Genomic DNA, 25,033 nt, shown 5'->3' on the forward strand with positions numbered 1-25,033 from the left:
TGTGCTCCACCCAGTGCTACAAGTTAACTTAATGCCACAGAGCTAGATCTGAAACTTTAATGGCTGTAATATTGTGTACATTGGTAATACATACAATTTGAATGTTTTTACAAATACTTATGTCTAAGCTAAATGCTGATCCTTAAAATACAGAAATTTATACTCAACACACTGTTAAAATTGGAGAAATTATACAAATTTAGCATTTTGGAATAAGCCTTTATGTAAAGGCTGATTAAAATTTTCCCCTTGTTTAAGGCAGGAGTTCTAATGGGATACTTTTGGTTTTCTTTGCTGCTTACTATCCCCCTACAATTGGCAATGCTTAGAGACAGTTTTGGTTGTCACAGCTGTGTGTAGGAGTTCTACTTGGAATTAGCAGGTAAGGACCAGAGATGCTGCAGAACGTAGCACATAGCACTTGTTCTGGCCTATGTGTGCCTCATATGCCAGGCAGGCACTTACCACTGAGCTACACCCCTAGTCTCTTGTCTTCTATTTTAAAAGTAACTTTTAGCTATGATTGTGTATAAAGTACTTTACAAAGTGACTGTTCCACAATGGGGATTATAATAATGCTTTGTACAAAGTATCTCATTTTTTAACTTGATTGATTTGATACACTTATGTCATAAATGAACATCCTGCTTTATGGGAAATGATCCCTTTGAAAATGAAATTGAAGTTTGTAGCTTAATGAGTCACTGCCATTTATAAAGTATATATTATATTTATAAAGTATATATATGTTTATATAGAGAGATATACATGCTTTCTTTATATATGATATAAAAGATAGGACAGAAAAATTAGTAAGTTATATTACATAATTGAGAATATTAAGTAATTATACTCTCGGGAAGCTTTATCAATGTTAACATTTGTTTTTAGCTCAACAGAAATAGATGATATGCTTAGAAAATCAACAAATCTGCTGCTGACCAGAATTCTGAGTAGCTGTTTACTGAACCTTATTAGAAAACCTCATATAGGTTTGACAGAGGTAAGAAGAAATAATAACCAAATATTTTACTATGAAAGAATTGGGGCACCTAAATGGCAGCTAACAATATCCATAGCTCCAGATCCTGGTGACACCCTTTTCTGGCCTAATGCTCATGGCGTACAAACCTACATGCAAACAAGGCATACATATAAAAATCTTAGAGAAGAGGAAACATGAGGGAAAAGTTTCCCTGGGGAGTAGTAGACAGACAGCTGGAGGCTTGAAGGGCGGAGACCTCAGACTTCACAGACCGTTGCCATCCTCAGTTTGTGCTTGTTAAGTGTATGAGATCTACAGATTGCCATAGAAATTCATTTAGAAATAATTGGCTGTGGACTCATAAAATGCAAATATTTTTAAGACAACATAAATGCTCATAAGCAGTACTTACTTAGGGCAGATCTTTGAAATCAGTTGTATCCTGTCTTGCTGGAATTATACAGAACTAGAACAGAGGCAGGCTGGAAGTAATGACTGAGTTTTTTAAAATCAGGTGGTTCTGCACAGGTCTGGCCTGTATTTACCATGGCTTCCATGTCTTTTAGCTGGTGCAAATTATCATAAACACAACACACCTGGAACAAACTTGCAAATACCTAGAGGATTTTATAACTAACATTACAAATATTTCTCAAGAAACCGTTCACACCACAAGACTTTATGGACTTTCTACTTTTAAGGTATGTAAAATCTGACCAAAACTTGTCATTCGGTTATTGTAGGAAATCTAAAAAATTAAAGATAATTTTTATTATATCCTAAACATTGAGCATCACAGGTAATCATTGCCTATGAGGACTGTCAGTTGTGAGTTCCTCTTGGCAATTTAAGGATTTTATTTAAAGTATTGGTTTTATGCAATATAGTTTGTTCATGTTTTGACAACAAATGGAAGTGCAGAATTAGACTAACTGAATTTTCATTAATGTTTCATAGTTAAGAGTGGTACATGAATATGTGTGCTTGGAAATTAAACATGAAGTTCAAGGTTTGCTTTCTGGTTCTGATCTGAAGAAAAATAAATGCAAGTCTTCCTTTTGTCTGGATGAAAGAGTTCTCTTTGAGGCCATGGGATATGCTGGGATTCATTACTTAAGGGTGTCTGGAGAAGGATACAAGACTAAGTAATTTCACGTCTGTTTTATAACCCATTTTCTTACTCTATTAATCTTGAGCTGTAGATGGGACGTTGGCTGTGCTAGCTTGCTTTCTCTTGTTGTGATAGATCCCTGAGAACCAGCTACAGCAGTAAAGGCTTATTTTGGGCTTATAGTTCCACAGGTTCAACCCAAGGCTCATTGGCTTCATTGCTTTGGGCTTAAGATGAGGCCAGGCATCATGGTGGTGAGCACATGATGGTGCTGAGTGGCTCACTCCTTGGTAGCTCCAATGAAGTTCTGTGCTGCCAGCCTCCTCCCCCTCCTGCTTTTGTCCTTCTGAGCCCCAGGCACCTGAGCTCAGATCCCAGAACCCACAAGGAGCTGGGAGCAGCAGTGTGTGTCTAATCCCGGCACTCCCACAGAGGCAGAGACAGGCGACTGTCAGAAACTCTTGGGCCAGCAACTGTCTTCAGACAAGGGAGCATCAGGCTCTGTTTTCCATGTCAGTGTAGGATCTCTGGGATTGCAGATGCATGCTGTGGCACCCACTCTGCGTGGGTCTGGGGACTTGAACTCAGGTCCCCATGCCTAGGAATAAGTAGAAGCAACTTCCTATTGTTTACAATGCACGCCTTTGATCCCAGCACTTGAGAGGCAGAGGCAGGCGGATCTCTGAGTTCAAGGCCAACCTGGTCTGAGGAGCTAGTTCCAGGGCACGTAGAGCTACATAGAGAAACCCTGTCTCAAAAAACAAAACAAAAATCTTTTTAAAAAATTAAGAATAAAATGCACGATTTCCAGATGATTTATTGCATTGTTCAAAATGTTTTAAGTATTTGAAATCTGTCACTTTTTAATGAGATGTTATATATACTAACTAAGGAAAGGAGCAACATAATGTCACTCAGCTGAACAGTAAAATGCATGACTTTGAAGTTGGCTCCTCTCTCTCTGCCCATCCCACTGTCACATTGCTCATGACTGACATCGGGATTTATTGTGCAGTCTTCATCCGCTTCCCTCTGTCTTTAGCATCAGTGGTGCCATGCGATGATCAATTGGATGCTGTATGCCATTGAATCCCAATTAGAAAGTTCAGAATCGGATCAAATGGTCTGTGGTTTCTTAAATCAACGTAAAACCTAGCAGTGGGGACACATGCTCTAGTGATTTCAGCTTTACCCTTACTTCGCTCCTTTCAAGCTTTCTTAAACAGTAATGAGTCTGGATGTGCTCACTGTATCCTGACTGTGCTGGATGCCGAGGCAGGAGGATCATTTCAGCCCAGAAATTGACTAATTTAGGCAACAAATCAAGGCCCATTTCTAAAAAAGCGACAGAAAAACTAAAATGATGGGAAACGTTTTTTGTTCATTGTAACAGAAACATCCAAGGATTGGGCAGACTTCAGCTGCCTGTGGGGGCAGGGCAGTCCTCAAGGACCCAGAATCTCTTCCTCTGTTACCTGTGATCTGTGCAAGTTTGGCTTCGTCTCCACACTCTACATGGTGTCCAGATGCCCCTTCTAGGCTCTCCGCTGCTACTGGATTGGTCACCTGGCCACTGCTCCAGACACACACCCTGGTTGACCCAGATCCTCTGAGGGCAACATGGCAATTACTAGTCAGCTTAACCTCAGGGTCTGTCCTTGGAGCTAGCTCCAGGTCAGCCCAGCCCTCCCGATAGCTGTGGTTGGAGCCAGGACTGTTGTCCAAAACATACTTGTGAGCTAAAGAAGGAACAATAGACAATGCAGAGTCACAGCAGGTTACTAACAGTGTTTAGCTGTTACTGTTTAGCTTTTATTCAGAACGCCTGTGCTTACAGGAACTTGTGTACGTTAAACCGTTCCTCAGGGCGTTCTGTTTCACGTCTTTGGTTGTGAAGCCCTGATAATGAATGGTAGGATGGTAGGAGAGCTTTTTTTTTTTTTTTACATTGAAGTAGAGATCAGTTCGTTATGCTAGTTACGTTTCTGCCCCCTAGAGGGCACTGTTTCTTTAACAGGCAAAGGAGGAACTTATTATTATTTTATAAGCTGAATCTTTACATTTTTAATGAAGCGTATATAATAGCGTGTCATTTCATGCCGGGTCAGGGGCACATGTACTTCGCAGTGGTTTTACTTGTCTGGATTATAAAATGCTGAGAGCCCCTGGTGCTTAGAGACATCCGTTCAAATGTTGTCTTTCCTGTTCCTGTTTTCTGTCCTCAGCAGTCAGGAGTTTTTACGCAGAGCACTCAGCTTGCTATTACCCTCTGCGGAAGGCGTTAAACGTCTTAAAGTATGCTTTTCCCTTCATTGGAAAGAGGTTGTGAGGAGAGTTTGTTTTAACTTAGACAGTGTAGGAGAAGCCGAGCCTCAGTGTCGTCACCGAAGCGCTTGCAGCAGCAGAGACGGAAGCAGTGAGCTGTTATAGTCTGGGCTTCTGTTTTGCTGCCCCCAAACCGCAGTGAAACAAACGACTAGTGTGATCTTGGTCACCGTTTCTCTGAACACCAAGTCCAGAAAGCACACGCTGTTTGTATGTGAGACAGGGTCTCACTGTGTAGCCCTGGCAACTTGCTGTGTGTACACCAGTGCTGCCATCAAGGTGCACATCCCTGTGCCCAGCCCAGAAACCACACTTCATCACTTCATTTGAGTAGGATGCAAGCGATTTATTTTCATGTATTTTCTGCCTTCAGATTAAAACTTATTTTTTTTCTTATAACTTCAAAATGTCTAGGTAGTTTGTTCTTTAACTTTTGATGGATATTTTAAATTAATCATCTCATATTTAAATTGTTTCAAGAGAATGTGAACTAATAACCGTCTTTGTTTTATTGTTATAAAACTACAAGTTTAGCCGGGCAGTGGTGGCGCATGCCTTTAATCCCAGCACTTGGGAGGCAGAGGCAGGCAGATTTCTGAGTTCGAGGCCAGCCTGATCTACAAAGTGAGTTCCAGGACAGCCAGGGCTACACTGAGAAACCCTGTCTCGAAAAACCAAAAAACACTATAAGTTTTTTGTTTTTGTTTTTAAAAAGGGAAACAGCATTAATTTTAAAACTGGATTTAAAGTAGATTCTTTACTTTTTTTAAATATTTATTTATTTATTATATGTAAGTACACTGTAGCTGTCTTCAGACACCCTGGAAGCTGGCATCAGATCTCATTATGGATGGTTGTGAGCCACCATGTGGTTGCTGGGATTTGAACTCAGGACCATTCTGAAGAGCAGTCAACGCTCTTAACCGCTGAGCCATCTCTCCAGCCCTTAAAGTAGATTCTTAAAAGAATAGCATATATATGTATATATATGCATACATACATTTTTTTGTTTTGTTTTTTGGTTTTTTTGTTTTGTTTTGTTTTGTTTTTTGGTATGAGTACACTGTAGCTGGCTTTAGGCAAAGCAGAAGAGGGCATCGGATCCCCTCACAGATGGCTATGAGCTACCATGTGGTTGCTGGGAATTGAAATCAGGACCTCTGGAAGAGCAGTCAGTGCTCTTAACCGATGAGCCATCTCTCCAGCCCCAGAACAGCATTTTTTTTAAATAAAAATTTTAGTTTTGAGGAGCCTCTTAGAACTAGATTTTGAGTTTTTGTGGCTAGAGTTACTGCTCAGTGGCAGATCACTGGTCTCTTCCCGTCAAGGATGAGAGAGAGAGCTTTGCTGCACTTCTCTCTTTCTCTTCTTGCTTGTGTTGGGGCAGGGCCTCACGGGTACGGGTATGAGTGTGCATAGAGGATGGAGTAGAAGGCAGGGGTAAAGTCTCCTGAGTTCCCTTGCTCGGTGATAGTGTGAGTGAGTGTCAGGCTAGTGAGGTCCTGAGTGCTAGCTCCAGGCTGTCCTCTGGCAGTGCTGGTCTCCGTGGTTCTGGATTACTCTGTAATATATTTATCTGCTTAGGTCCAATCTAAAGGTAATGAGATATGAAAGAAGGGACTGATGGTGAACACTGGGGCAAAATGCAAACTGATAAACATTTTTATGTTGCTCTGAAAAAGCAACTTCCAGGTCATATCGTTAAGGTATGCTATGGTGTAGTTCTGTGGGTCACAAGCATATGACAGCCTGCCTCTCCCTGATATAGCAAGGAAAGTTAAGAAGGGGTGTATATTAGTGTTATGGCTAATACATAATAAACAAGACTCCTCTGTCCAATTACTAATGCTCCATTCCAGAATGTTATTTTGTTCAATTGCAGATGATGTCAGTGAGTTAAATTGTGGAATTCAGAAAGCTTGATACTGTGATATATTATCTTACACAGCATCATTACTGAGTGATACTGTGATGTACTAATTATCTTACACAGCATCATTACTTACTGAGTGATCTTGCTCACCTTCAGGGATGGCACCTTTATAGTGAAGACCAATTTCTTGGCAGTGCTCTCATGGAACAGTGGAGGAAGTATGGCATCTCTTGAGCTTGGCAGAATTGTGCTTGCTTACAGTAAGAATCAAGAGCACAGTGGAGAGAGTGTAGGACTTCTGACAGGACGGAAAAGCAGGAGCCTCCTGCCTCATCTCAGGCAGCCTTGTGCTGCTGTTAGAAGGCCAGTTACCAGCAGGGTGTGCAGGTGCAAGCCCCTCACCCCAGGAGGAAGAGCTTGAGTTTGAGCCAGCCTAGAGCACAGAGTTGAGATGTGGGCGCCTAAAGAGCAAGTGAGCAAGGATGTGGGGGAGCCTAGTTACACCATGAAGAAGCCAAGGCATGTGGAGAGCTCACCCACCTCAGATGCCAGGGATGGAGTGAACGACTCCAGATCATGCTAACTCCAGACCCTGGATCTTGCTCCCCTCCTTCAAGTTGTCCCAGTGCAGCTTTGACAGTCCAGAGCAAGGTTGTCCCTCTGTCCTCTGACCAAGGGTGCTGGGAATTTAGTAATCTGCTCATGTTAAGCCACTGCGTTCTGAGGTACTGTGTTACTCTGTAGTGCTTCACTGGGGCAGCAGCTGGCCTCTCAGTGCTTCTTCACTGGCCCCTGTTTCCATATCAGTGGAAGCTCGAGGTCTGGCCCACAGGGGTCTCTTTTAACTGTACATGTGGTCTATACTAATGTGTTTATATTTACTCATTCTATGGTTCTTTTTTTTTTTAAATTATTTTACTTATTTACCTTCCAGCCATTGCCCCACCTCCCAGTCCCCCCACATAGAATTCCTCATCCCATTCCTCCTCCCTCTTGCCTCCAAGAGTGTGTACCCCCTCTTCTCCCCTTCCCCCCAGGTCTTTCCCTTCCCTGGGGTCTCAAGTCTCTCCAGGATTAGGCACATCTTCTCCCACTGAGGCCAGACCAGGCAGTCCTGTGCTATATATGTGCCAGGGGACCAACCCATGTATGCTGCCTGGTTGATGGCTCATTCTTTGGGCACTCCCAGGGGTCCAGATTAGTTGAGACTGCTGGTCTTCCTATTGAAGTCGCTTTCCCTTTTAGCTTCTTCAGTCCTTCTCCTAATTCAACCATAGGGGTCCCTGACTTCAGTCCAGGTTGGGTGTAATTTGTCTGTGTCTGCCTCAGTTAGCTCCTAGTAGGGCCTCTCAGAGGACAACCATGCTAGGCTCTCATCTGTAAGCACAACATAGCATCAGTAATAGTGTCAGGCCTTGGTGCCCCTACCCCCATGAGATAGATCCCATGTTGGGCCAGTCACTGGATCACCTTCCTTCAGTCTCTTCTCCATTTTTTGTCCCTACAGTTCTTTTAGACAGAAACAATTCTGGGTCAGAAAGTTTGACTGTGGGTTAGTAACCCCCTCCCTCCACTTGAGGCCCTGTCTGTCTTCTGGGGGTGGATTCATCCGAGTTCCCTGTCCCTACTGTTGGACTTTTGGCTAAGGTTTCTCACCTCCCAGGCCTCTGGGACTTTCTAGAGGGTCCCGCCCCACCTCCCGCCTCTTTGGTTAATTTTTATGTGGCACTTTTGTATATGAACTGCATTACAGACCTCTCCAGTATACGGTTTCCCAACTGCTATCGTGCACTGTGTGCCAGGTACTGTTCTAGGTGCACGGGGCAATGTTAGTGCGCAAGACAGATGAAAACTTTCTTCCTTAGTGAAGCTTTCATTTTGGTGGGTACTGTTTTCGTTTGCTTTTTAAGCCATCTTCTCCCAACCTCTGTTCTTACATCTTTCTGCCCCTTCTTCCCAGATGGTCCTGAGCCTTGTGGGAGAGGGGTGTGAAACAGATGCCCCTTTATTGCTGGAGACTCCCCAGACACTTATTCTCTGCTCTCACCTACGTTGTGAGGTTTTGCATTAACTGCTGTCTAGTGCACAGAGAACCTTCTCAGGTGATGTCAGAGAGCTGCGTGCAGCCAGGCTTGTATCTTTGAACAGTTCATCCGCACTTGATCCTTGACCCCGCCTTTCTCTGTTCTTGAGAACTGACCACAGCTGTGAAAGCTGCGTTTGGCCTTTAAGTTTGTCTTCTTAGGTTTTAGGACGTGATATGTGGCCAGCTGTTGTTGAATGGGGTGCTCTGCAGGTTTGCGCAGGTCTAGTTGCTGTACAGTGCTCATCACTGATTTCCTCCATCTGCTGCTGAGCCTTTCTAACAAGTCTTTCCCACTTTGATGAATACATTTTAGTAATTTGACTATGCTTTCCACTAACTGAGGTATTTTCCTCATTTTTTAAACCACATTTTTTTAATTCTTTATTTTTTATTTTTTCCAATTTTTCATTAGATATTTTCTTCATTTACATTTCAAATGCTATCCCGAATGTCCCCTATACCCTCCCCCACCCCTGTTCCCCTACCTACCCACTCCCACTTCTTGGCCCTGGCCTTCCCCTGTGCTGGGTCGTATAAAGTTTGCAAGACCAAGGGGCCTCTCTTCCCAATGATGGCTGACTAGGCCATCTTCTGCTACATATGCAGGTAGAGACACGAGCTCTGGGGGGTACTGGTTAGTTCATATTGTTGATTCACCTACAGGGTTGCAGACCCCTTCAGCTCCTTGGGTACTTTCTCTAGCTCCTCCATTGGGGGCCCTGTGTTCCATCAAATAGCTGACTGTGAACATCCACTTCTGTGTTTGCCAGGCACTGGCATAGCCTCACAAGAGACAGCTATATCAGGGTCCTTTCATTAAAATCTTGCTGGCATGTGTAATAGTGTCTGGGTTTGGTGGCTGATGATGGGATGGATCCCTGGGTAGGGCAGTCTCTGGATGGTCCATCCTTTCGTCTTAGCTCCAAACTTTGTCTCTGTAACTCCTTCCATGGGTATTTGTTTCCCATTCTAAGGAGGGACGAAGTATCCACACTTTGGTCTTTGTTCTTCTTGAGTTTCATGAGTTTTGCAAATTGTATCTTGGGTATTCTAAGTTTCTGAGCTAATATCATTAAACCACATTTTTAAGGCTTCCTTTTCTTTGAACACATTTTGAATAGTTTATGTGAAGTTTTGTCTTGTAAGCCTAGTATCTGGGCTTCCTCAAAGATTCTTCTAATGATTGCTTTCTCTTCTGGGGGAGGGGGGAAGCATGGTTTTTCTATCTGTTGCATGTTTTTGTTGATAAGCAGACATTTAAAATGATGTAATGTGCAGCGTTGGAAATCAGTATCTCATTCATCCTGGGTTTGTTCTTCTTCCCCTTGCTACTTTACTGCTTTCAGTTTTTTTTTTTTTTTTCTGGACTGGATTTGTAAGTCTGTTTTCTTCGTGTGGCCATTGAAGTCTACTTGCTTAGCTTAACGGTCAGCTAACTATTAGACACAGATTTCCCAGAGAGCCTAGACTGGTTAAACTCCTGTCTTTTGTAAGAGATTCTGTCCGTATGCTGGGGCATGCCTTAAATATGGAGACAGTTCTGCCTTAGCTTTCATTTCCTGCTTCAAGGTTAGTCCTAGGTAAGAGTTTAGACCCTCTGAAGCCTTTTCTGAGAATGCACACTGGCCCAGACATACATATGGCCTTCCAGTTTCCCAAGAATATGTCAGAGGCTTCTCCTGGTGCGCTTGTGTCTGATTGTTTTTGTTGTGCTTTCTTCAGACAGGATCTCACTATGTATCCTTGGCTGACCTGGAACTCACTGTGTAGACCAGGCTGGCATTGACCTCACAGACATCTGCCTCTTGAGTACTGGAATTAAAAATGTGGGCCACTGAACCCAGCATAAATTAGAGTTTTAAAAAGATGTCCATGGGCATGTTTTTTTCCAGGATTTTCTTTTCCATTTTTGGTTAACCATTTATGGGACACAATTATAATCTACCACTGCAGGTTTCCTTTTCATTAAAAAAAAAAAAAAAAGTCCCAGATGTTTTGACTACACATGGAGAAAGGCACGTTTGCACTGGAGAAGCCCTCGCTTAGATCAGCTGAAGATACCTCTGAAACTATGGCTGGAGTTTATTTGCGTGCATTTACATTGTTTTATGTATTATAAATAATATAGAGATGACAAAATATATAGGAGAATGTATATAAGTTATAAGCCAATGCTATGCCATTTTATAAAGGACCTGAATTTAGTACTTATAATAATAGGAGGAAGATTCTGAAACCCATTCCCTGTGGGTCCAGAAAGACAACGCTGTTCCATTTTCTCTGTGATGGTCCAGCTTACTTTCCCTTAGCGAATCTGTGCGCTCTCTGCATTCTCAGCAGCCTCTGCTTTCTGGCTTTTGTTCTTTATAAGGGTCATTCTCTTAAGCTGTGAGGAGAACAGCATGGTGGTTAGTATTGTCAGCTGCACAGAATCTAGGATCATCTGGGAGATGGAGCACTGGCCATGCCTTTGTCTGGCTGGATCTGAGATTATAGAGGAGCAGAAAGCTTGCTGAGCAGGGTTAGGCATTCATGTCTCTGTGCTTTCTCTGTGGATGAGATGTGGCTGTCTCCAGCCTTTGCGGCTTCCCCACCAAGATGAGCTAACCATATCTTTGCTCTGTGAGCCAGAATAAACCCACTCTCCCTTAGGTTGCTTTGGTCAGGGCATTTTGTCACAGGCATAGGAAGGGAAACTAAGACATGTCTCTTAAAGGCCCGTTAGTCAGAGCAGAGGGGAAAGCAGATGGGGCAGCCAGTCAGGTCAGCTTTGCCGCACCCACAAAAACATGACACCTTTCCTGCATTTGAATAAATGATTATAATGTTAAACCAATGAAAATCTTCAAGTAAAATTTAAAAGTGTAAGGCCACTTGCTCCTGTTACTGTTTCTTATTGCTGGTGCTTCACCCTCTCTCAGGATGCTCGACATGCGGCGGAAGGAGAAATATATACCAAACTCAATCAAAAAATTGATGAATTTGTTCAGCTGGCTGATTATGACTGGACCATGGCTGAGTCGGATGGGAGAGCAAGTGGTTATTTAATGGATCTTATTAATTTTCTGAGAAGCATCTTTCAAGTATTTACCCATTTGCCTGTAAGTATAGACAATTTCAAAAATTATAAGTTTACTTTCTAAAATATATTTTACAATTCAGTTTTTGGGTGCTTCCTTGTTTAAAACAATCTTTTAGTTATCATATGTCTACTTATTATCAAATAATTATAAATCATTTGATAAAGAACTAGCTGAAGTTGATTGAGATTTTAATTCATTGTACTTTTTAACTAAAATAACTATAATTTTCTACTAAAAGCAAATTAACAGTGTAGGTTTAAGTAGAAATAAACTTTAAAAGGAGCCTTGTGAAAGTTAATCTAATCTTTTCTAGTTTACAAAGTCCAAGAAACTATTAGATACTTTTTTTAATATTCATTCATTCATTCATTCATTTATTCATTTTGGTTTATTGAGGCAGGGTCTCTGTGTAACCTGTCTTTCCTGGAACTCTCTGTAGATAATGCTGGCCTCAAACTCAGAGATCCAGCTGCCTCTGCCTCCCGAGAGTTGGGATTAAAGGTGTGCGCCACCACCACCTGGCTTTTGATACTTTTTTGGACAAGAGATTAGAAAGCACAAAAGGAACATCGCTCAGTTCAGCACATACTTAGAGCACCCACACATTCAGCTTCCCGTGATGAAATGCACATGCTGTAGTAAGGACATTTGACTGAGGATTGACTGGAATACTGGGCTTTTCACTTGACTGCAGAGGCCAGTGGATGGGGGAACGCTCTTATTAAGTATAGCAAGGTTAATATTTTAGAAATGGAGTTTTTATGAAAATGGGATGAAACTTGTCAACTGTTTAAATCATCCCAGTTTTCTACTGCTGTGATAAATGGCACAACCAAAGTCGCTAGGATAGCTTATGACACATCATGAAGGGATGTCAGGCAGGACCTCAAAGACAGAAACTGAAGCAGAGCCATGGAGGAACACCACGTATAGGCTTGCTACAGGTTTTGCAGCTGCTTTTCTTATTCCCTGCAGAAACACCTGACGGTGCCCCCAGTGGGCTGGACCCCCACACACCAGTCACTCAGTAAGAAAATGCCCTGCAGACTTGCATAGGGACCAGTCTGGTGGAGGCATTCTCCTGCTTCCTAGATGACTCAGGCTTGTGCCATGTGGACAAAACACTCCCCTGCGCGGCATCCCATTGTGTAGGATACAGCTGAATTCAGGTTCACAGGGAGCCTAGGGAAGCTCTCCTAACCATCTCCTTTGTTTGAAATGAAAAGCAACAGCGACAAACAGCCCCAGGATTCCCTCCACCAGATTACAAATCCTGCGAGGAGCTGCTCCAAATGGTTGACTAGAAATAGTTTAACATGGTGTTCAGGAAGAAAAGCAAAAGCTTTTAAATTAGATTCACTGTATAAAATAACGGGTTTCATATGACGTAGTTATACATGACCTACGTACATAGATCATACTCACCCCTCCCTGACCTAGCGCAGTCTCAACAGTACCTCTCTCAAGGTAGTGCCTGGCTGGAGCACTCCCAAGATACAGGGGACAAAATGGGTTTCTTCTCCAGTGCCAGCCTGCCTTGCTGTGGCTGTCACGTGTGTGAGTCTTGGGGTTAAGGCGTATGAGAGCCGTGGGCTTGTCCTGCGGCCAGGACTGCTGGTCTTCACTAGAATGCCCAGCTTAACCGTATGCTTTTGGCTTTGGCTCATATCCAGAAAGCCAGGGTTGGAACCGCGGGCTGTTACCCACTTTTCTTTGCCTGGCCTTTGGGTTCCCCATTGTTATCAGCCCTTCTGTTTCCTCTTTCATGATTCCTGATGCCCTCCCGTCTCTGTCTTTGGAATAAGAATGTCCCTTGTATCTCTTTATTTATGTATAGATTGCATTGCTCAGGGTTCTCCTTGACACAGCAGGAATGGAGCTAGTCATGGGGTTATGATTCATCTTTTTAGGGCTGATTCCTTTTCTTTTTGAAAGAATTTTTTTTTTTTTTAGGTAAACATGTGTGCGTTTGTGCATATCCTGAAGCTGCAGTTACAGGCTGTTGTTAGTGTGGGAGCTAAGAACCAAGCATGGGTCTCTGTAAGAGCAGCCAGTGATCTTAACCACTGGGCTGCGCGTGCGGAGCCAGCTTCTTCTGCAGTTTCAGCTGCAGCTGCACAGTTGCAGTGTCCTCAGGAGGAAGGCTCCTGAGTGGGATGTGATCTCCTGTCATGCCCATAATATGTTAAATAGAGGGCTGCATAGTTTTATATTGTTCTGACTCCCTTCTTTTCTTATACATACATATTCTTTCCCTCTCTCTGTCTGTCTCTCTGTCCTTCTCTCTCCTTTTCATCTTCTTACCCTCTTTTTTCCTCCCTATATCTGCAGCTTCAGCTATCCCCAAATTCTTCTCCAGTTATTTTCCCTTTCTCCACTCTCCACTCTTCATTTCCATTGCTCTCATCCTCACCTCCCCGTCCCTTCTAGCTGGCTTCCAGCTGCACTGTAGCTCTCTGGTAGTATGTGACAGACAGTGGCTTTCTCTGCTTTACTCTGTGGCTTTCTGTCTCCCAGGAAGCAGTTCTTGATTTTTCCCTGTTGTCATTTTTCTCTGCTTTTGAATAATTTTTCCATTTTAATAGTTTCAGTACTTCCTATTTTGTTGGTATATTAGGATGTTAAACAAACCTGCTGTCTACCATCTTGACTTTATGTGTATGAGTGTTTTGCCTACACGTATGTAAGTGCATCTCGTATGCAGTGCAGGCAGAGACCAGCAGAGAGTGTAAGAGTCTCTGGCACTGGGTTACACGTAGTTGTGTCTCCATCCGGGTGCTGGGAAGCAGACTCAGGACTTTCTTTGCCCTTTTTTGGTTCAGTTTTTGTGACTTACACTTATTTTCTTGATTGAAAACTGTAGAGGGAACTTTAGAATCAAGAGTAGAATCATTTGCTTTATCTTTTCTTTTGTGTGACCAGAAAGAATTATATTAAAAATGCAAGGTTATATCCTTACAGCCCAGTTTTATTATTAATGTTTAATTAATTAACTTTTAAATGTAGACTGCTAATGAATAAAAATTTATGTTACTTGCTGAATATAATTCATATAAGAGTAATATAATAAGCTGGGCATGGTGGCACACACCTTTAATCCTAGCACTGTTGAGGCAGAAGCAGGCAGAGGTCTATGAGTTCAAGGCTAGCCTGGTCTACAAAGCCAGTCCAGGACAGCCAGGACTCTTACACAGAGAAACCTTGTCTCAAAAAACAAAACAAACAAACAAACAAATAAAAAGTAGTATAATATGACCTATGATGAAAGCAGGATGCATCCTATGATTTATAGGATTGTCTTGCTGTTGATTGATTGGCCTTTCTGCCGAATAAAATTCTGTGACTTTTATATGTTTTCCATTATATCTATATATACTTTGAAAGATTATGGAAAATAATTAAGAAAGTAAATATGATGGTGACATTATACCAATCAAAACAAAATCTGTTGCAGTTTACATCTAGGAAGCATTTAGTGGTTGTCTAGAGTCAAGCCCAGTCTGGAGAATGAATTTCCTAGTTAGCACAGCCGTCAACTCACCAAGTATAGGCTCCGTTCGGTTGCTTAGCTGAGGAGGCTGAGTTTGCCTGTGTCTTTACTTGTGTATTTAATGGAAATGTCCAATCTCCTCTCTACTAGAAGCTCAGCTTCCACTAATAAACAAGATCTGAGTTCCACTGTATTAGCATGAATTTGAAACATGTTTCTGAGTCAGTCAGTACCTTTCTTTGGAAACTTTTTAATGATACCTGAATATTATGCATTTGTTTTTGAAGTGTAAATGATAATACTTGCCTGTAGCCCCAGGGAGATTGTAAATTAGAAATTTATCTGATTACTAAGCCACATAGACTCTGTCTCCAAAAGAAAAAAAAAAAGGCAAGAAAAATAAAGTAGTTGAAGTAAAAAATAAGCAGTGCTTTAATTCAGTCCTCTTATTTAAGAAATTGATACTTTGTTAATCACTGAAAATTTAAAAGAAGCCATCAGAGGTTTATATGCAGTTAAATTGTGGCCATTAGTTGGGTTTTTACCTTGGTCTACTATTCACTTTTTAGGGAACAAAATATATTTAATTAGCTGTCAGATGTGAGCCTTCATTCCTTAAGGAATTTAGTTTAGCTGCATGAATTATGTTAGAACATAGTGACTTAAATCCCTTTCAGAGCATCCTCTGAGTTATGTATTCTCTATAATGTTCTGTTATTTGTGAAGAAATAGACATTTTACTTCTTTCTAAATTAAAATCATCTGAAGAACAATGACTGTTATTTGTTCAGGATCAGTGCATGCTGTAGACCTAAAATTTCTGTAGCTTAAAATCTGGCATTTTATGTACTGTTTAAATTTTAATATTATTATTATTGTTGCTTAAAGTTTGAGAGCCAGTGCTGTAGAGCAAAGAACCCTGTCTAAAGTTGGCTTTTTACTAAATTTGCCAATTCAACACACTGCTAAAGCTCATTATTTTAATGTTGACAGGTCAACTTCATTATATGCACAAAAGTTTGTAGAAAAACTTACCTGATTAATGTGTATGTAAAACTCACCTACAAATCTTCCAAATGAAATGATTATCACATGCATGTGGTAACTAGTGCCTTCTCATTAGCAACACACAGACGCTACTTGCTTTACTGTATTTATTGTATTTAGTTTTGCTGCCTCAGATATCGGTTCTTTCATAATTAGAATACATTTCCTCTTTTCATTTGATTACCTTGCTTACTTCCTTCTCAGACTAAGGCAAACATCAATGATTATGCAGCCATGTCGGTAAGTAGATACAAGCTAAAGTTAGTATGTAAATTAGAAAAGGATGAGCTTCCTGCAGGCTTATTTTTCCCAGAGAAAAATAAGTACTTAACTTATAATTATTTTGACATTGCCCTTGATATATTTCTAGTCTGTGGAAACATAAAGTCTTAGGGGAACATTAACTGTTTTGGTGAGACAGGCCTTTCTGGAACTGATTATGAAAGTCAGTAGGAAATACATCCTTGGGAAGGGCAGTGCTTTGGGAACCTCTCTGAGGTCTTTCCCCTGAAAACCGATGCTAATGAGAGCATGGCTGACATGGTTCCTTTGTGAGGATTATATGAAATAGTAGCGCGATGTATAGAAGAAGGCCTGGCATCTGAGTCTCAGAAACTAGTAGTTGTTACACCATCTACTCTGAAGACTTTATGCCCTTCTTGAATGCTCTTTTTCAACAACAGCATACCACAATACACTGTGAGAATTAACCAATGGGGTCTATGAGCTTGTACAGTGCATGAGTGCATGTGATAAATGAATCCATGCGATACGAGTCCATGTGATTCATGAGTGCATGCTAGTTACGAGACCATGTGTTGTGTGACAAAACTTCTCCTGGGAAGTTGCAACACACAACAGCATCTGCTCACCACAGGTATGGAGGCCACAACCGAACAAAGTATGGGTTGTTATGGGTCAGAGGTCATTTAGAGATTCACTAGTCTGACCATGAATAAGTTATAACAGAGAAGGTGCTTTTATTCATATGCCAGTGTCAGGTCTCCATGCCGGACTGGAATTCCCCAAGGCAGTGGCTAGCCACCTCAGTCAAGGGTTGATAAAGGCAAAGAACACAAGTTACAATTTGTTCTCCTGAAAGCTGAAGGTCCTCTCATGCAAAACAAGCTTTTGTTTACAGAAGCAGAAACAGCAGTAAAATGTAACTCCTGACAGTCCTTAAAGGCGAATTTTCCTTTAAAGCCCTCTTAAGTGAAGAGATTTTAAACTTCCAAACATAAAGTTAGCCGTCATATTCCCTCCTTGAGTTATACTCTGAGTCGGATTCTTGACTCTGTGGTGGGTATCTGTTCATATTGGGCCCTAATCAGCATCAGCTTAATAGCTCCTAATGGTGAGCTAATGTATCTGGTTACAACATTTATAATGCAGGGGGCAACGGTAAGGCACAGGAGCAGGATAACCTAGGCCCTGTGTGTGACAGCTGACAGAATTACTAGTCAGGCAGAGCCTGAGCATGAGAATGAGAACCACTGGAGGTGGAGTGGGGTTGTTGTTTTGTTATTCCATTTAGGGCCTTCACCCGTTCTGTGTGGTTTTTCCAGAGCACAGACAAGTTATCTCTAATGATTTCTGAATGGTTTACATAGAAACAACTTTCCCCCAAAGTCACACAGTGACCTTCTGGCTCTGTGTAAAGCATATCAAACTCCCTGTCGTGTTGTAGGACTATCTCAGGCATGTGTGGTGGGGACCTATTCTTCCAAGTGTGCAATATTCTTTTCTTTTTCTTTTTTTTTTTAAAGATTTATTTATTTATGTTATGTGTATATGAGTACACTATAGCTGTACAGATAGTTGTGAGCCATCATTTGGTTGCTGGGAATTGACCTCAGGACCTGTGCTTGCTTTTGCCCCACTCGCTCTGGCCCAAAGATTTATTTATTGTTATACATAAGTACACTGTAGCTGCCTTCAGACACACCAGAAGAGAACATCAGATCTCATTACAGATGGTTGTGAGCCACCATGTGGTTGCTGGGATTTGAACTCAGGACCTTCAGAAGAGCAGTCAGTGCTCTTAACCACTGAGCCATCTCTCCAGCCCCACAATAGAATTTTTAAATGCAAATAAATATTTGACATCCTAAGTTTTATAGTTGACATTGGCCATTGCTGTGTCTATTGCCTCAAGCGTGGCTCTAGCTGTTCCTAACACTAAGCTTGCCCCATGATGTACTTGATCTGAGAGTGATGTATCCAGGTGCAGACGCAGTCTACGTTGACAGCAGTAGGGTGATCAGGATGATGGGGTGTGGTCTTTTCCAGCAGGGTCACAGTGTCCTTTGGGTCTAACATTCCAGCCTTTTGTTGAGGATGAGGGGTAACACGCTATCTTCTGTAACTGCTTCTCAGCTGAAATTTGTCAAGATTCATGAAGGCTGGAATGCTAGTCAAAGGCAGTGGGGGTTTATTCATCAGAAGCATCTGGTTTGCTGAAGATGATAGGTTACTTACAGGATCATAAATGACTCAAAAACAGCTGCATCACCAGCGTGGGTGATAGCTTACAAAAGCTGGAAACTTGGAACATATTGTATAGCCTTCAGGCAGCTCAACATGTTAGAGATTGTCCTTTCTAAGCGGCTGATGGTTTCTGCTTCTTCTAGGCAGCTGGTCTGGTTACAATGTCTTCTTTGCAGCTTGGATCTTCTGAGACTCTTAGCTGCTTGTTTTGTTGAGAGCTATTCTCCACAGCTTATCTTGTCTACTCTTGCAGGAAGGGGCCTAGAAAATCTAGTCAGTTTCAGGGACTTCCTGAAGCTATTTTGAGTTGTTTACCTTCTTACCTAAGAATTGTATATTTCAGTCTTAGAGGAAACTGTTACACATTTTGCACTGGTCATGACCCAGTGCAACTGTTTTCTTTTCATTCCTACCCAGGACTGTTCTTATGAATTGCCTTAACTCTTACTTTTAAAAGCAGCTTTATTGACGTTTTTATTTATTTTTACAGAATTTGTCCTTTCTATGTCTAGTTGTGTGACCTTGACAGAATAAAAGCTAATATATTTTTAGATAGTGAAATTTCTTCTTAAGGGGACAGTTTAATGTAGCATGTAAACTATAAATGTTTCTATCATGTATTCTCCCTTTCCTTTTGTCCCTGTCCCCTGATGGGTCTGTACCAGTACTCTTTCCTTGCCTCTGTTTGGGACCCACGTGTGTTTTCTAAAGCATGGCCTAATCTTAGTTTCTAAACTGGCATATTTACTGTGTCTGGATCTGTCTAAATTAGCTTTGTGTATAGCTAAAACCTGTCTGGATCTTTCCTAGAATTCTATCTAATGCCACCTCCTTCACACAGCCCTTGCTGGCTGCACTTTATCACACGAGGTTACTTTCCCTCACTTTACCCCTCCCTTTCATATTTTGTCTTTTGTGTGCTGTTTGTAGTAGACTACTTTCTCTTGTTAGAATTCTATCCTCTTATGAAGAAATGTGTCTACTCACATTTGTATTTTCTGTCATATTTAATACAGAATGATTGGTAAGCATTTTTAATTAGCTGTAAGAGAAATAGTGGAGACATGGATTACACTAAGTTCTTTCTGCAGGCTGGCCAGCACTAGCGTGGGACCCTGTATCAAGAAAACAAGCCAGAATGGAAAATGTATTTCAAAACTGTATACTGACTGCATTTTCCTTTATGTGAAGAATATGAATGGTCCATGTGTTGGTATTTATATGTAAACTTGAAACATCTTAAAGATACAACAAATTCTTTTCTTTTTAGAATGTGCCTTGAGTTTATTATGTAAAATCTTCGCATTTTTTGTCTTTCTGACTCTGTCTATACCTTTAACACTTTCACTTTTCAATGACTTTCTGCTCCTCCTCAGAATATACTTTGAACAATATTCTGATAGGATAGACAGCATGCTCTCTCTTGGACACACTTGGTACACATGGGATCACCGTTGGCCCTGACAACCACTTTGTTTCTCATAGAGACATTAGGTATTTATAACATGGACCATATTGTAGGAATGTCTACGATGGTATGCCAAATGCTGGACCATGCAAGTGCTTCTGTGCAGCATCCCTGGAAGACACATAACAATTCTAAGCACACTAAATCCGCGTAGCTATTCCAGTGTCCATCCGCCTGTGGCTGCAGTCTACTGGAACTTCTGCTCTGAGAGGGTTATTTGGTTGTTTGTTTCTTTTTGTCATTTTCCAATGTTTGCTGAGGGTCGTGGATGGTACAAGATGGACAGGAAACTATTTCCAACTCGATTCCTGAGCATCTTCAGTACTTCCTTAATATGTGAAGGATGCTCTGTTCTTTACCCAGGGCCTGTGGCTCCTTTAATTTCCCATGCCTGTCTTGATGATGCTGGATCACTTTTGCCAAAACAGCGTGTTCTGAGAATTTTTTTTCATATTTGTTTTGATTGAAAAGAATACTTTTACATTAAGCATTTTTCTCATGTACTCTAGCAATGCCCTATGGTCTATGTTCTATGTTTTTCATAACTTTCTGTTTCTTCAAGATGCATATTATATACTAGCAAAGGTTTGCCAGTTCGACATTCACATTGAGACCATGAGCTATGTATACATTGGTTGCTGATGTCTCAAAAAACTAAATGCTTAAGTTGTAAGTGTATATAATGGCATTCTCAGTTACTTCCCTGATGTTAAACACTGTAGAAATACAATTCTGAATTGCTCCTGGTCAGTACTCTATTAGAAGAAGTGGTAGCAATAATGGAAAGATGTATAAATCAAATAGCCATGAGAGTTTCCTAGGAAGCCAGTGGATTAGGCTAGGTCTCAAGAGCTGGCTATACGTAACCAGTGAGAGAAATGTGAGTGAACATAATAAGAACAGACTCTCGGTCTGCAGGCCAAGTGTCTGCATGCATACTGGAGGTTCTGTAGCACTCAGTAGTAAAATCCTTTCAATTTAGTTTTTTTGATATAGGATGTTGCTATATAGCACAGACTGGCCTTGAACTTGCAGTGTCCTCTTGCCCTTTGTTTTACTAAAATAAGAAGAAAAGCTTCTTGGCTGGGAGTGGGGCATGCGTGCAGTCTCAGCACTTGGGAGGTAGAAGAAGAACAATCAGGAGACCAGGATTCCTGCTTAGACTGGGCTCTGGTCTCATAACACAAACAAATGACAGGTTTAGATATGGGATAACTGTTTTACTGTCTTCCCTTTTGCTTTTGTGCAGGAATCATCAGATGCTATAGGGAAATGGTTACATAGTTTTAACTCTAATGTCTTTTATGGAAATCATTTTCATGGACAGTAGCCTCTGTCGATTGCTTGGAAACAAAAAAGAAGCAATTGGCTGATATAGTGGGTGTCTGTCTGTAAGAACTTCCTCTTCGTTCTCAACGTTGTTCCACATCATGTTGATGGCTGTTCCTAGGGGGAACACAAATAAATTACACTGGTCACCCTACCTGACTTGGGTGTGCACAAACATATATGTTTGAGTGTGTGTATGTGTGTGTGTGTTTACTGATGATTGAACTTAGGACATTGTCCGTGGTAGGCAAACATTCTGCTACTGAGTTTTTGTTTTGAGACACAACCTTGCCAACTTGCCCAGGGAGGCCTTGATCCTCCTGTTCAGTCTCCAGACAGACAGGATTCTAGGCCTCTGCTACCAGGCCCAGCTTTGTTTATGTGTTTGGGTTTTTTTTTTTGATACGTTTTTACTCTTCTTTGATACATCACTTATTTATTTAGTTATTTATTTTATGTGGGATTGTTTTGCCTGTGTGTGTCTGTGACCCACACTCTTGCCTCTCCAGCCCTCATTTACACTTTTAAGACTGGGTCATCTTAGATATTCACATTTGCTCAAGTGCAGTGACTGGTTGTATCCACCCTCCCCAGTCTAGGGCTTAGACTAGGGCTGTGCCTACTGTCACCTGGAGTAAGCATCTGCCAGGACTCTGAGAATCCGGAGTTTGGGGATACTATTATGCCATATAAGGTGGGGTTTTTCTTCCGTGTTGTGTATCCTAAAGTCAGGGTTTCTCTGTATAACCCTGTCTGTACTGGAACTTGCTCTGTAGAATAGACTTGAATTCAGGGATCTGCTTGCCTCTGCCTCCCAAGTGCTAGGATTAAAGGCATGTACCACCACTGCCTGGCCTTATGAGCACGCATTAGTGTACACACACACACACACACACACACACACACACACACACACATACACATACACACTGCAAAATGTAATTGAAAATCATAGACCTTACTGGAGTCACTTTGTGTTACCTGCAACAAAGCCACATGGTTTATGGAGAGGTTGGGATTCTGACTATATAATTCCTCGGCTATGACTTTCTTCTTTCCATACCATTCATTCCTCAGGATCTGTCATTCAGATGTGTTCCTCAGCAAATGAAACTTTACTGCACTGGGCTCTCAGCAAATTCTTACACAGCTAACTTAGGTGAGCATGGTAGTGTATGCCTGAATCCCCAACAGAGGTGGAGGTAAGACATTCATGTCCTACTCAGCTGTGTATTGAGGGCAAGGCTAACTTGGGCTATATGAAACCCTGTTTTTAAGAAACAAAGAAATTGGTTAGGGGAAGGGCAGGCAAGTCATAGGACCTTAGAGAAAAGGAAGAGAAGTTAAGGGAGAAAGGAAAGAAAGGTTGAAACCTAAATAGACATCTTTGAATGACTGTCCTATGCCGTTTTTGTTTTATTTTCTGAGAGACAGGGTTTTATGTAGTCGGGGCTTTTCTAGAACTTGTTAGCTAGCTATGGATGGTCTTGAACTCCAGATTTCCCCACCTCTGCCTCCTAAGTAGTGGTATTATAGTCATGCACTTAGCTTGTATTCTATTTTCAATAGTGACTGTTGAGGGAGACCCCTGCCTTGCGAGAGTTCCCTTTCAGACCCCAGATTCGGTACAAACCACACTCAAGCACCTCTTTCACAGAGAGATCCTTTATTAGGCTGGCAAGGAAAGTTAAAGCGGCTGCTTTCTGACTCAGGCAGGAAAACAGCAGCAAATGACCTTAACTTTTAAGAAGAGAAAATGGGAGGTCGTGTTAGAGTGGGCTAGGATACAGTGGTATGTTTTGATTGGATATGTGGATTAGAGAGGCCAAAGAGGTTTGGTTGCTAGACTTCAGTACTTTGATATCTGGACCTTGAAAGTCAGCCTCAGGGGGAGGAAGTGGCCAAAGAAGGGAACAGATCCAGGTAGCTAGCTTTTGTTTTTTGTTTTAGATTATGCATTATGTATGTAGTGGCCTGAATGTATGTATGCCTGCAGTCCAGAAGAGGGCACCAGATCTCATTTCAGATGGTTGAGCCACCGTGTGGTTGCTGGGAATTGAACTCAGGACCCCTGGAAAAACAGCCAGTGTGCTTAACCTCTGAGCCATCTCTCTAGCCCCCCAGTGGCTAGCTTTAAGAATGTAATTGAATGGTTTCTAGCAAGGCAGAGGGACTAGGGTGAAAAGGCAAGGCTTGCCAGATCCACGCTGGCCAGAATCCTTTAAACTGTGCCTATATCAGCCATCACATCTATTAATACATTGGCATGGGTTGACATGTGCCTAATTCACTGATGATTATATGGGAGTTAACTCAATAATATAATCTGGTAGGGACTTTGGCAATTTCTTTGGGCATTTAAAACTGTAGTATCACTGTAAAATACCAAATTCACATTTTGCATGTTCCTGGGACACTGAGCTGTGTGCCTGCACAAAGAAATGCAGACATTGCCCAGTTCTTGGAGAGTTTCTGCTTTCATAATGGTTTTTGGTGTGTTTTAATTTCTCAGCCTGAATTCTATGGATTTGCCTTACTACAGGTCAACTGCAGAGAGAATTAAGTAAATCTTTGCATCTTTTGTTTCTTAATATTTGCCAAGAGAGAAGAGTTTTAGGACCATATTAATTAATCAAATAAATTTCCTATTTAAAGTTTGGGAATCTCAACACTCGGAGGGGAGAAGATGAGAAATTCAGACCCTCCTTGGATACTTAGTGGTATGGAGGCTAGCCAGAACTGCAGATGGCCTGGTCTAAAATAAATAAATAAAAAGTAAATCCAAACCAAGCCAAAACAACAAAAATCCTTCCTCCATTTAAATATCTGTTTTGTAGCCCAGAAATCCATACCTTGGAAACAGGAGGAATTTCTTCTAAACCTTAGTCTTTCGAGACTTCCTTAATGTGTCCTTTTCTCTCTCTGGAACTACCAATGACAGCAGCAAGAACGCCTGCCAGAGAGCTGATGTGTGGGTGTGCCATGCCATTAAAATCCACTCAACAGACTGCTAAAAAAAAAATGCCAAAGTGAGATGAGCAGAGACTGGGGCTGGAGGTTAGAAATGTGTGCTTTACAGGTGACCGCCTGGGGAAGTTTTGTTTCAGTTTTCATGTCTCCTCATCTCAAAGAGCCTGCCTCGGCAGTCTGGAGTCCGCGTGAGTGGTGAGCACTGGAGTAGAGGAAAGGGTTTCAAAAGCCCGAGAGGAGAGAGTGAGCATTGGTAGTTGATTGTGGGCGTTGGGGTGAGCGATGTAACCGGTTGCTTCAGGGATAAAACCAGATGAAGACACAGATGAGCGGAACAGAGGCGTGCAAGTGCTGAGAGTGCTGAGTGTGAAGAGTGGGGATGCTTGCATGAACTAAGGGTGACTTGGCACAGTCTCAAAAATCTGTCCTCAAGGTGGTATTAAAATCATTATTAAAACTCACTAAAGAAAGCCATCTTGATAGTTAAACCTTTATAACTCCCCCATTCTGTATTACTGGGAATCTGAGACATCTAGTGTGTACACTTAGGAAATGCACTCAAACCCATCTTGATGGCTAAAATGACCTTGTGCATTGTGATGTCATCTCAAGGAGATTTTAATATTCTGTACTGTTTCAGGGCCTTTTTCATTAATAACATTTTTATAATTGAGCAAGATATACTTTCACATAGCAAAACTTGCCAGTGGTTCTTTTTTTTTTTTTTTTTTTTTTTTTTTTTTTTTTTTTTTGGGTTTTTTTTTTGTTTTTGTTTTTTT

General features: G+C 41.6%; 1 protein-coding gene across 1 annotated transcript in view; it reads left to right on the forward strand.

Annotated features, from left to right (window-relative positions):
* Exoc6 (exocyst complex component 6) overlaps positions 1 to 25,033 on the forward strand; it is a 136,270-nt gene that overhangs the window by 57,153 nt on the left and 54,084 nt on the right. Inside the window, exons 16-18 of the mRNA XM_021219995.2 lie at positions 892 to 1,003; positions 1,552 to 1,686; positions 11,302 to 11,481. Of these exons, the coding sequence (XP_021075654.1) occupies positions 892 to 1,003; positions 1,552 to 1,686; positions 11,302 to 11,481 (427 nt within the window). The remainder of the gene's footprint in view (positions 1 to 891; positions 1,004 to 1,551; positions 1,687 to 11,301; positions 11,482 to 25,033) is intronic.

The sequence above is a fragment of the Mus pahari genome, chromosome 1 (genome assembly GCF_900095145.1).
Source record: "Mus pahari chromosome 1, PAHARI_EIJ_v1.1, whole genome shotgun sequence".
NCBI classification, from domain to species: domain Eukaryota; kingdom Metazoa; phylum Chordata; class Mammalia; order Rodentia; family Muridae; genus Mus; species Mus pahari.